Raw genomic sequence first — 12500 nt, forward strand, 5'->3', positions numbered from 1 at the left:
ATTAACATATTTTTCCGGTCCGATGGTGTAGTTGTAGTACATGGGGCGCAATCGTAAGTAGCGATGGCAGCCGAGGCACCGGCACCATGACTGTCTGGAACCGTTTCCAATCCACGCCTGTCGGACAACTTTGACAAGGGTACTGTATAAGCAGACCCCCGGGGGGGATGGTGAGCAGTGGAAGTACAACAGTGGCTACAACTTCATGACATCGTCTTTGGCTTATGCTTGGAAGGTATCTACGATGGCTGCGCTGCGGTCCAAGATGACCGACCGTCCCCCTGCTTCTGTTCCGTTCGGTGTCCCTTCATTGAGTAAAACAAATTCCTAGGAATCATGCAGCAAAAGAGTTGAAATCATACGGCTTAGATCAGGCCCCGTTTTAGAATGAAGTCAGTCGGTGGATGAAGTGTAATGATGCTTATAATTACTATCGGCTGTAACTACGTGAAGTAGTAGCAGTTAGCTGCAGACGGTTGGATGATACGAGTAAATTCAAACAAGAGTTTAAAGAGAGAACAAGACTTGCTTTGATAGTTTTTGAAAATGTTGGACTTTACTAGTTACATAAGAAAGAAATAGTAGAAAAAACGGACGCTTGTTTTTTTAGGTTTATCGTCAAGCCTGTTAACTTCATTATATACGCCTCAGTGACAGTGCAGGTATTACTTACCAAACCACCCCTCTTAAATGATCCACTTAGCTTGTTATGATTTGGAATGTAATTTAGCAAAAATTAGTCTAATTATCCACAGCAAAGAGGGCGACATCAAAAGGTTTTGTCCTGCACTTAGCATTCAGCTCCAGTCATCTACTGTTTGCCCGTGTTCATTCGTTGCAATCTCTTCTCACTAACAAGGTCAACGAAAGCGAAATGCATCGCGTAGCTTCGGTCTGTCTGTTCTGTCTCGGGTGCAAAACCCAGGAATTTATGCGCTTTATTTAGATTAATATATCCGTGAGAGAAGTTAATTTGGGGCGGTAATTAAATCCATCGTCAACGCGCTGGCGAGCACCGTTGTGCGCCAGGAGCATCCACGGACATCATTAGATAGCGCAACGCGAAGACAGCCGACAGAGCGACGAGTGTGGGATGGAAAGTTTTGAGCAAGCGAGAGCGATCGTCACCGGCCTTGGTACGTCCACGTGTAGTACGTCCGCTGAAGCTGCTTGCTACCGAGGACCGATAGGAGAAGCAGTGTGCTCTTACCTTCATGCTCTGTTTGTTATATGGCGCCATAAATTACCTCCAATGTTTTCGGTAAACTTGGCAAAGCATGGTCCTTACCGAGAACAGAGTGCTCGCAATCCTGGCCGGTGAGAGCGGCAATTACGAGCCTTGTTGTAGGCACAAACACCGTTACCACCTGTCTTTCCCATGGGAGCCTCGCGGAGGGCGTCGGGCAAGTTTTTGCAGGCCAGTGAGTAGTTGTGTCTCTGCGGGATATCAGAGCAAATGGATTTACAGCTGTCTTAGGGCTTCCGTTCTGTATGTATCGCTTATGCTACTTATGGTTACTTCTACCGCATCCAGCACTTGTGCTACCAGAGGGTTTTGTGTATTCGAATACTATGACACAGTCTATTAATATTTTATTCATTGTTTTATGTTATTTCTTGTGCATTTATTTTCAATTATTCGATAACATTTTAAAATAACTATAGCGTTTAAAACTTTTCAGTTGAATGCCAGCAATGCAATTATAAATCATGTTTAGTAGATACTGCGTATTGTATTTGTATCAATATAGTGAAATCAATGTACCGTGCAAAAAATATTACAAAATTAACTGATTTCCAAATTTCTTTATTTGTTTGTACCTATCACCCTATTTCTTAAACCACTACCTACAACCCTAGAAACCCTATAAACCCACCACTGTTACGGGTATTTCCAACCCCTCCTATGAAACAAGTATTGACTGAAGCCGGTTTGTCGTTTTTTAGCCAATAGCCGAGTTTTTAGGAATAAACTCAGGTTGCCCCAGATTGGGAAACTTTTCCTGCAGTCCGTGGAGACCATTGGCATCTAATTGACAATGTTCAAACAATAGCTTACGTAAACATTGCATCGGAGCTTCTATGTAAAGGAAAACCGGTTCACTGAAACGTGCATGTACGAACGCTAGTACCTCTAGCTGTTTAAGAAGATAAAGAGTGCTAAACGTACCCTTAGCGATTGATTTGCATTGATATGGTGTGTAGATCAAACGTAGCTTCTGTAACTGAGTCAAAGACCCGGTAATGATCAGTATAAAGTTCTCTTCATGGTCCTTATTGATATTGATGGTAAGAGATCTGATCCCCTCAGGAAGGCACACTAAGCTCGTAGAATCTAAAAGAATACGCCCTAGATTCAGTTCTTCTAGTTGAGTTAGTACGGAAAAATCAGAATCATTGCAAAATACAGTTGATCCGTCCCACCTGTTATCGATGGGACAAAATGATAGTCGGCGAAGATTGACTAGCTGGGAAAGGTGTCTCATTATGGTCGGATATGTCGTATGGTCGGATGGCATGTACGTAAAGTAGAGTTCCTTGAGAGCGGCACACGTATTACATATTGCAAAAAAGTGCTGAATTCCATTTGAGTATAAACGCAATGTCAATGATTCTACATGCAACAATCGATCAATGAATGATGAGTCGCTGTAAGGTGCTGAGTCAATTAACAATTTGGCGTGTTTTAATTTAGGGAACATCAGTGGATTGTTTTTGAATGAATGCTCAAGGACTCCCAGTGGCCCTTCGAACGATTCCAACTCGGGCATATCAGTTTTTATATAAGTTGGCATCTTCAAATCCTTAACAGAAGAACTTCGAATAACAATATCCTCATCACATTGATACCAATTGTATAATGATAACGATCGTAGATTCAGCATCAATGGTATCGCATCGGCTAGTAAACGAAGTGTGTAATTGCGCCTATTTACGTCAAAACTCAGTGAGTAGATATTTTCCGTTACTTTCGGATGAAGAGATCTCCATAATGGTGCAAAGTCATCAGTTTTATAGGAACCTCTGCTGAGGCGCAAGTTTCTGTAGCACCGTTGAGTACGATTCACAGTATCTATCACTTTTTGCATTCGTATCTCCTTTTCCATTTTGGCCTTTTTTCCATCCGCTGGATAAAATATGCTGTTTAAATCTATTACACATTGAAATCTATTTATATAGCCATTGAAGAAGATGATATTATGCCATCTCCAGCATGTAAGGGACGCGTTTTTCACGGTCTGAAGATTCAAGTGATCGAAAACCATGCAGAACACCTACAATAGGATGAGCAACAAATGAACTCTATCGGCGCACACTGTTTACATTTGCTTTCAAATCGTAAAACGCTCATTTTTTTGCAGTCACTAGATAACTCACAACAACACAGCACAATTGTCGATTTCACGATCGTGGAGCAGTGACACAGTCCTGACCTGATTGTGATTGCCGTTGGAAAAGAACTGAACTTATAATCATATTCAAACAGAAGTAACCTCGCAAGACTCCGTGATCTGCGCGAGTTTACCACATTAGCCTTCCAATTTTAAATCTATAGAACGAACGAATTCGCCATCTGGTATGTGATAATTAATCGTTCCTGCAAATTTATTAGACCGATTGGTGTACGGACTAGGCTCAAACGAGATTTGTTTAAATTCTTCTAAAAAGTTAGGTAAAAGAGTCGTGTTCTAAAGTCTCTCAAATTCGCTTGTTGTCATACATATTGAAAGTAACGCCAAAAGGAGAAACTGTAGCATTTTCTTTGTAGATTACTTTTGAATAATTTGGTTTGTGAAGTTGCATATTACTTGATCACATTTATAAAACAGTTAGCCACCTGCATCTCTCGGAAGGTAGCATCAGTGAAGAATGCTACCCCATCTCGTACCCATTTATAGTTTGAGAAGAGGTTAAGATCATTTCGAAATAACAAAACGGTATGTACATAATTTTTTATATGGTTTATAACAATCCACATTTACAATCCACATTTATTGTGATCATACAAATAAATACACAATAACTTTTGTTTCATTTTGTGAGTGCTGATAAGATATAGGAACTGATTAAATTAATACGTAATAAGTTTTCTATTTGCGATGCAAATTGTCACTTCAATCTCAGCTCGTTGTGTAATCAAGTATATCACAAATAAAACTTTCAATTCAGCTTAAAACTAATCCTTCTAATCCGTTATCCTGTTTTGCTGCTTGCACCATTGTTCCGGGTATCAGTCTGGCGCAAACATCTGTCGCTTGTGCGTGTGGCTCGGCGATGTAATCAAGTGCATAACTTCCGGTCATCGTCAAGCGTTCGCCCACGTGGACGTAGTCCTTTCACCGTACAGGCCCATATAGCGAATCAACTAGAAAGCCCCCCGGGGTGGTCCAGAGCTTCTACGGCCATCGGCCGCCCAACCCAACATGGCTACCGGAGCCACTGGCATAGAAGTAAATAAATTAAACTTTTATTTAAATTTCACTACAGTTTTTCGCTACATGCCGTCTGTCAAGCAGCGCTTTTCTTCTTTACCCCGCCAGTATGGTCACGCGCTGAGGCTGAGGGTTGGCCGGTGGTCGGCGTATCGCTCGGTGAAATCAGAGGGATTTTTGCGGATATCAAATGGGGAAAACTCGTTATTTAAATTGAATTAAAACACCACAAAACTATATAGAAACTTTTTTGCGTTGTCTCCGGCTCGCTGGCTCACTCGCCTCCCTCCACAACGTGGCGGTTTTGTGAATTGGATTCATGCGAGGCCAGCATAGTGTGACGTACTCGGCCGGTTATTGCAAAAACTATTCCCATATTGCTATCAGCTCGACGATGGTTTTGTTCTGCTTATTTTGCGCATACATTGTCCAATCGCTATATGGCTCCATATGGATTTTCAGTGACTATCACTGGTGTTTAGTTGTGCACGGGGATAGCCGGCTAACGGATAAAGCGAATGTTCAAATGGACTATTGTGGTGGTTCTGATTAGTTTATTTAATATCATATAACGTTATACTGTATTAATGATATGTATATTATTTATAAAAGAAGAATCTTAGTAAGTTATCTAAGAAAATGAAACATTTTCATAGAGTAAATATAATCCACTATCAGGTTCAGTAGTTGCAGCTTTCATTCAATCGCTAAGGGTTTTTTCATTTCGCATTAGTATTTGCCTGCAACTTTGCAGGAATATGCTCAAAAATGTTTGAAATAATTGGGGCACAACGGTCACAGCAGTTTACTGTACAGCCGAGTCATAAATAGTGCATTGCGCAAATTCAAAGTCGACCTTTTGTTTTGAACATTTATTCTGCACCTCAATTATGCTTACAGCTACTGTCTATATATATAAAAATCTCGTGTCACAAACTTTGCGTCCCAATTGCTTCGAAACGGCTGAACCGATTCTAACCAAACTTGGTGTGTATATTCTTTTGGTAATGGCAATTGATATAAACTATCCTACATTCACTTTACTTAAGTCATCTTTTTTTAAATATTCAAAAACCACTTTTCACAATGTTAGTATCCAAACTCCTCCGAAACGGCTGAACCGATTTTCACCAAACTTTGAGTGTATCTTCTGTTGGTATCAGAATCGGATGTAAACTATATTTCATTCACTTTACTTAAGTTATTCAAAAAATAAGAAAATTATTTTTCGTAACTTAATTGTAAGCTGTACAGTGGCATTTTTTATGGATTTTTCATACAAAAAAACGAATGTTCTCAAATTTTTATAACCCTAGCTCAAACAGTCATTTTTTTATGATTTTTTAAAAATCGACTAAACCGCAGAGATTAGCAGTCAGGATGCTGAACAGCGGAAGCGTTGCTAACGAACCCGAAGAACGAAGAAGGCCGGTGTTAGCTCTGTTGTGGACTGTATTCCAAATTAACAGACGAGATTTCTGATTTCTTTGCTATCTAATCGAATACACCTTTATTCTCTCTTCAACACAAAGAACCACGTGAGCGATCGTCTCTCATGAGTGCTCTTAGTAATCCCAATCCAATTACTTAATCCCATCCCATAACACGCTCACACTACTCCATACATCGGTGAGCAGTTGACGCAACAGCCGGTTTAAACATTCATCGAACACTTCTTACTTTACACGTTTTGTCATTCTTACTTTTCTTACTTACACTTACTTTTAAAAAGAGATCCAAGTACACTACGCTTAGCAAATCGCTACGAAAAAGGGGAATTAAGCAGTAGCAAAAGTAAAGCAGCAGTGTACAAACGTATTTCGTTGATCTCAAGCTACTACTGAGTTATTGAAAAGATTGGTTTTGGGGTGTGTTCGATCTGATCCTTAATATGTTAGCTAGGTGAAAGGGGTTCAATTTGGACCGTCGAGCTAGGGAAACAACAATTCAACGTAGGCGCAGAGAAATAAGAACTCCGCACCAAATACAACAAGACAGAGAAAATGCGCGTGCGGAGATGTCACAAATCCGTGCCGTCCATCATTCGTGAAATTGAAGCATGTCTAACATCATCTCCACTGTGGCAACATGTAGGAAAACTTACATTAAATGTAAATATGCGCGTTCAAATGCTACGAGACCCTTCAGCTGATAAATTTGCTAAGCAATTGCTAGCCATTGCTGTGATGGAAAAGTTAAGATTAATCAAAATAGTGGCTGCATTGAGTTGCATTCGGATTTCTGCATCATCGTTGATTCTCAAAAAGTTCTTATTGATAGTGTATTCTGCGATCTAATCACTAACTACTTGAATCATGCATAGCTAGCAGAAAGGGTAATTTTGGCAGCCAAAAATGTAGACGTTGGTGATTTAAACTTTTCCATACAAGAGGCATTGCCCGGAAATGTGGTATCTTATAAATCTATAGACACCGTGCAACGTAAATTATCCGGTGGAATTTTTGAATTCCTTGAATTTGTCGGGAATGCCACCATACATGCTAAGACTGAAGATATGATCACCGGTTAATCACATATTGTTAAGAAATTTAAACCCGCCAAGGCTTTGTAACGGGACCTGGTTGGTGGTGAAAAAAATGATGAAAAATATCATCGAAGCTACAATATTATCTGGATAATTCAAAGGAGAAAATGTTCTATTGCCACGTATTCCAATAATCCCGACAGAATTCCCAATTGAATTTAAACGTGTTCAATTTCCAATGAAAATTGCATTCGCCATGACCATCAATAAGTCCCAAGGGCAAACTATGTCTGTTTGTGGATTGGATTTAAGAAAGCCATGTTTCTCACATGGGCAGTTGTATGTTGCATGTTCCCGTGTCGGGAAACCATCAAGTTTGTATGTATTAGCCGAAGATGGTATGACCAAAAACATTGTACATCACATTACTGTATAATAAATCGCTGTGGCACTATTGTTTTTTTTTTCAATCTCCTGCAATAACGATCGTGTTGACTTGATATGTTCTGTACAGAAGGAGTTGGACGGGACATGAGGACGGGAAATGTTTTGTTCACACCCACTTTCTGGATCAACTTGCTTAAATATTAGTATTCTCCTCACTGATCAAACCATACAATTAAAAAAAACTGCACTCCACGAAAAAGGTCACTTGAAGGTTTGAATGTAATCTAATGTTAATTCCTTTGCAAATATGAACAACAGTCGTCATGAACAAAATAGAAACTCAAAGAAAGAGAAAATTTCAGATAACACCTGTCTTTCACGCGTAGCGACGCACGCGGGGTCAAGCTAGTTATTTTAATAATTTTATAAAGCTCGTGTTTTAAAATTCCCATTTTAATTTGATAAAATCCAAAATTTTATTCATCTTTTGAAAAAGTGCAAATTGGAAAAAAACGCTGTTATAGTAAAACAAATCATATACCAAAAACTAACGATTTTCATGTTTCAGTTGATCGAGAGCTAAGCTACGGTGAACCATTTTTGTATTTTTTAGAGAGTTTTTGCTTATGTTCAGATATGCTTCCGAAGGCAATTTTTTGTTTTATTTTGCATTTTGTTTTGTACATTCTTCAAATCAAGTCCATATCAGCCCAAAATGATGTACTTTAATATGACATTCAGTAAAATAATATATTGTCTTCGCCACAAATCTTTCCAAAAAACGATCCATTTTTTGCTCGAACAAACCCCTCACCCTCTTCTTAGGAAACATTATTTGTTTCGTTTCGTGTTTGCAACCACACGCACCGTGTTCTACGTATTTACACAAAGTTCAGATAATATCGCATCCACTTGGACGTCGGCCATGACTCCCGCTACACTACGCTACAGGATGGAAAGTTTTCCAGCTTATTGAATTCGAATTGTGTAATCACAATGGTCAGTGGGGTGCGCCACGTCTATTCGGTTGACAAAATATTAGTTTATCGCATAATAAGTAGTCCCTACTCTTCGCCAACAATAACAGGAATTCAATGGTGACCAACCGCCCTGAAGCGAAAGTTTTGCCCAATTCGATCGGTTCCGTAGTCCCCCCCCTTCTCAACTTCCCGTTCCATTTCGGAAGAGTCCCGTTTGACGAGTGAAGTGAAGCAGGATGAAGTTTCATAACCAATTCAATCGATAGCACACCCTTGTCATTCCGGAGTCCTCTGCCAGCGACGAAGGGGGGAGAGTTTTGGTTTTCCCTTTCCCAGAAGATAGTCCCAAGATCTTCTGGTTAAGGAACACGCAAGAAACCAACAAGAAACAATACTAAGCCAACCAACACTGCAGTAAAGGTGGGGGAGGGTTGGGAGGATACAACAACAGCTTCCCAGATTAGATTTCAAATCGCACAGATTTGGCTGCATTGTTGAGCCCGACCACACATCGGTAAGGCCTCGGAAGCCAAATTGACTTCCAGGAGGTTTGCTGCTCCAACCAGAATAACGAAAGGAGAGTGAGAGAGATACAGAGAGGAGGAAAGGAGGAGTAAATCCCCTCCGGGCGGGCTAGTAAGCTGATGTCGATTGTATGTTTGCCATTATATTTGTGCGCCACCGAGAGATCGGTTGTGGAAACAGGATTAACATCTGGTTTCCCGGTCGTCCGCTCGGACAACAACAACGACAACCTCGAAACGCCCCGAAGGCTCAAAGCTGGCCGTGCCGGTTGTCACGGTGATGGGTTCCTTCCTTCCTTCCGGACCATATTCGGCCAACAGCCGGCCTGGACGGCAGTTCGTGCAACTCTTTTGCCTCAGATCCGGCTCGTCCGGAGACCGCGATGGTCCGGTGGTCAGAGATGAAACGGCAAACGGGGCACCACGCAGGGCAGGATGGACCTCGTGTGGGACGCTGAACAGAAGCTTGTTGGTGTCGGTTCCTCGTTAAGCTTAATAATAAATCGTGCCACCGTGCCGTGCCCGCTGCCACCCTGGCGTATGTTTGCAGTTCACGCTTCTCAGATCACCTTCACTCCAAAGTTTTCCCTGTCTAGTGTTTACCGAGCAGGTCCTGAGGATGTGGTCGGTGTCTCAGCCGTGGTTCGCTTCCGAGGAAAAGCCACACCTCTCCTTTTCTGTCCCGCTACAAATGTTAATGTGTGTGCATTTGATTTCTGTTTCCATTTGCATGCTTCACTCCCATCAGTGGCACACGCCTACTCAGCTCACATGAGTGCGTGGTTGGGTTTCGACTTTTCAATTTCATGCTGCCCACTACGCATATGCGGCTGCAGAATGAGAAACTCTGGCTTCGGGGCTTCTGTTGCCCACGCACACGGTACCAGAACCGCGGAAAGGGAGGATTGTTGGTTGAACACTCCACTAAGTGATTTCCAGCCTTTGGCCGTAACTACCAGAACCAGAGCTTTCACCCATGCTCGCACTCTTGTGCGTATCTCATGGTGCCGGTTGGAAAGGACCAGCAATGGTGAAGATTATCAAATTCCTCTACCCTCGAGTTCAACCCTCGAGTTTGGCTCTCTTCATCATGGATAACAGGGCTCCACTAGAGCTACATTCTCCCATAACTAGTAACGAGTACTCCGCATTCGCTGCAAACACTCCAAACAATGCGCTCAGGGAAGAGATTTAATTGTACTTTCGCGTTATTGACTGGACGCTGGAGGACACGTTAGCAACAGTTTTGCGAGCCGCGGCATTGCGATTGGGGAAAGCGAATAATTAAAAATTAATCTTTTGTCCAAAAAGCACCGAGCAGCACCGAGCCACCGAGGTTCATAAAGCGGGCCGATGTTTTAATGGTCGCCTGCAACACGGCTCCTACTGTCACAAACATTTGGCGGAAAATAATTAAAGTAAATGAAAAGTGTCCGGTGCGCTTCCTCTCCCTGTATTGCACTGCCACCCTTTTGCGGGGATTGTTTTGTGCGGATATAATGGTGCAATATAATTAAGAACAGGAAACTGTTTTCAACTAGTTTGTGGTGCGGGATTTCAAATCGACTTGACTCGACTGCTGATATTATCTAGAAATGATCTTTGGTATTCGATGAGCTTTACTTAAATATAATTGAATAAAAAATCTATAGCAACAACCACAAGTAACGCCTTGAAGAAGATGTTTTTATGGTCCAGCGAAAAATCGGTACGCTAGCAATAAAGAACAAATTTACAATCGTCGTCGATAACATTTCATTTCTCTGAACAAAACGCACTGTTCAACAGCATTTCTTTGGCGCTTTGGTGCTTTGGCTGGTGCTAAAAAGGATCAAGGATAGCTCAATGTTGTGGAACGCTTTTGGCACGCTTTTCCTGCAAATCGCAAAACGTAGACCGATGCCAGAATTCGGAAATCGAGTAGGCGATGCAGTCACCGATTACGAACCGGATTCTCCTTCCGACTCCGGCCGTGGTGCAGCTGAGCGACAGAATGTGTCCGTTTGTGTTCCAATCGGCGTCACGCTTCAACAAGCGACATATTTCTTAATATGTCGCCGCTAATGAATTTATCGAACCGTAACTGGCCTCTTGCCACCGAAAGCCTGCGCTGGAAAAGTAAAATTTATTGAACTTTTCCCATGGGTATCGGAAGGGAATGAAATACATTTGTAGCAGAATTTGATAATCATCGGAGAATCATATTCATTACACTATGCCGAACAAACAGGAAGGAAGCGAGTGGATTGCGCAAAAACTTCCCTTTTTGCCGCAATTGAAAGCAATTTCAATTTAGGTTTCACTTCCTATAAAACGGCCTCTTAATTTTTCCCCGTAATAAACATTATTGATTCGAGGCACGCACGTCATACCGGTTCTGATCAATGTGCATCAAGCATCCCCGGCTTTATTACGACCCTAGTTACGATGTTTAGTACGAAAAGTGTAATAAAACGAAGAAATCATCGTTTATTAAAACGATCCTGGGTTCATGGCGGGGCCGTGGGGGCCTTTGCCACATATTGAAGATTCACAATCCGCTTGGCGTTCCGGCTCAAGGGTGACTTTAGTGCATGTACGTGCCACTCGTTCCGGGTGACCCTTGACTGCCGCTCGTAAAGTGGTGCGAGACACGCTGAGTCAGCGTACAGGTGTCGACACAGGTTGGGTATATGCGTACTTTTACGATGAAAGTATGAACGACGATTGCTACAATCCCTGCGGGCCCTACCTAACGAAGGACTGCCTGCCTGCGCACCCATTTGCGGCAGTAGTCGAGGGCAGCTATTATAGAGATTTGTGCAAACAATTTAGATAATTTATCGGCGTATGTTTTATTTGATTGAAGTGCGTTTATGTTGCGCCCTGGGCGTGCGACCGGCATTGATCAACGCACTCGGGACTGTGCTGTTAAACCACAGGGATTCCAAACAGAAAGGGGCCCTTCGCTCTTCTGGACGCTGGACCTTAACATTATTATAGTGGATGATTTTTTATTGTATCGTTTTTCAACGATGTTACTGAAAGGTTTCATTATCTTTTGTTTTTTTTATTCAGAAAGATTCTTTCGATATCTCGTACATACGATTAAATATTTTATTGATACATGCTGCACAATTGCTTGCCCTTGGGCTTTCGTTGGTATAAAAAGCAAGACTACGTTTCGATATTAGAATGTCTTTATTGTTATGTGCTGTTGATAGTGTAGCGAATACATGGTCGGCAAATATGATCACGCGAAGGTCGTCTACTTTTGCCAATCATCGTCTGAGCAGTTGGTTTCATCCACTTCTCGGTATCCTAGATAGATAGAGGATGATCATTATAAAATGTAGATTATCTTTCGAAACCCAATATCTTACTGTTGGCCTGTTCACACTGATTGTGTCCTTCCAGCAAGCACCGATTGGAGAAATATTTGAAGGATCGTCCATCGGTGGCACACACCGGATCCAGGATGTGCGGACAAGCCTTGCCACATTCACTTTCTCCAGCTCGGCATAGTTGCAAAGAAAGCAGAATCACTAGAGCGAGAATCAATGTGGATAATATTAAACGTGACATAGCTTTTCACATAATTTGTTGTTTTAGTTGACCAATCGTACCGAAGGTATACATGAGTACTTGCTTCTCCATTTTGATTGTTGCTCTTCTTGTTTGTTCAAATATTTAACAGAAACTGATGAGAACA

The 12500-nt window shown here is 41.7% G+C and overlaps 1 protein-coding gene across 1 annotated transcript; it reads right to left on the bottom strand.

The window, feature by feature from the left end:
• Nucleotides 1–12056: 12056 nt before the first annotated feature.
• Nucleotides 12057–12445, bottom strand: LOC126578569 (enhancer of split M1 protein). Its single transcript, XM_050241256.1, has 3 exons — nt 12415–12445; nt 12172–12333; nt 12057–12109 (listed from the first exon to the last, which is right to left on the bottom strand). The coding sequence occupies exons 1-3, from the start codon at nt 12443–12445 to the stop codon at nt 12057–12059; spliced, it is 246 nt and encodes an 81-aa protein (XP_050097213.1).
• Nucleotides 12446–12500: the final 55 nt, after the last annotated feature.

Source organism: Anopheles aquasalis, chromosome 3 (assembly GCF_943734665.1).
Source record: "Anopheles aquasalis chromosome 3, idAnoAquaMG_Q_19, whole genome shotgun sequence".
Classification (NCBI taxonomy): Eukaryota; Metazoa; Arthropoda; class Insecta; order Diptera; family Culicidae; genus Anopheles; species Anopheles aquasalis.

Bases quoted from the DNA above. Each gene is read 5' to 3' on its own strand.
- LOC126578569 (XM_050241256.1), bottom strand. From the start codon at position 12,445: ATGGAGAAGCAAGTACTCATGTATACCTTCG. The intron at 12,334-12,414 runs GTACGATTGGTC...TTCTCGCTCTAG, and splicing joins AGTACTCATGTATACCTTCG to TGATTCTGCTTTCTTTGCAA. The intron at 12,110-12,171 runs GTAAGATATTGG...CTATCTATCTAG, and splicing joins TCAGTGTGAACAGGCCAACA to GATACCGAGAAGTGGATGAA.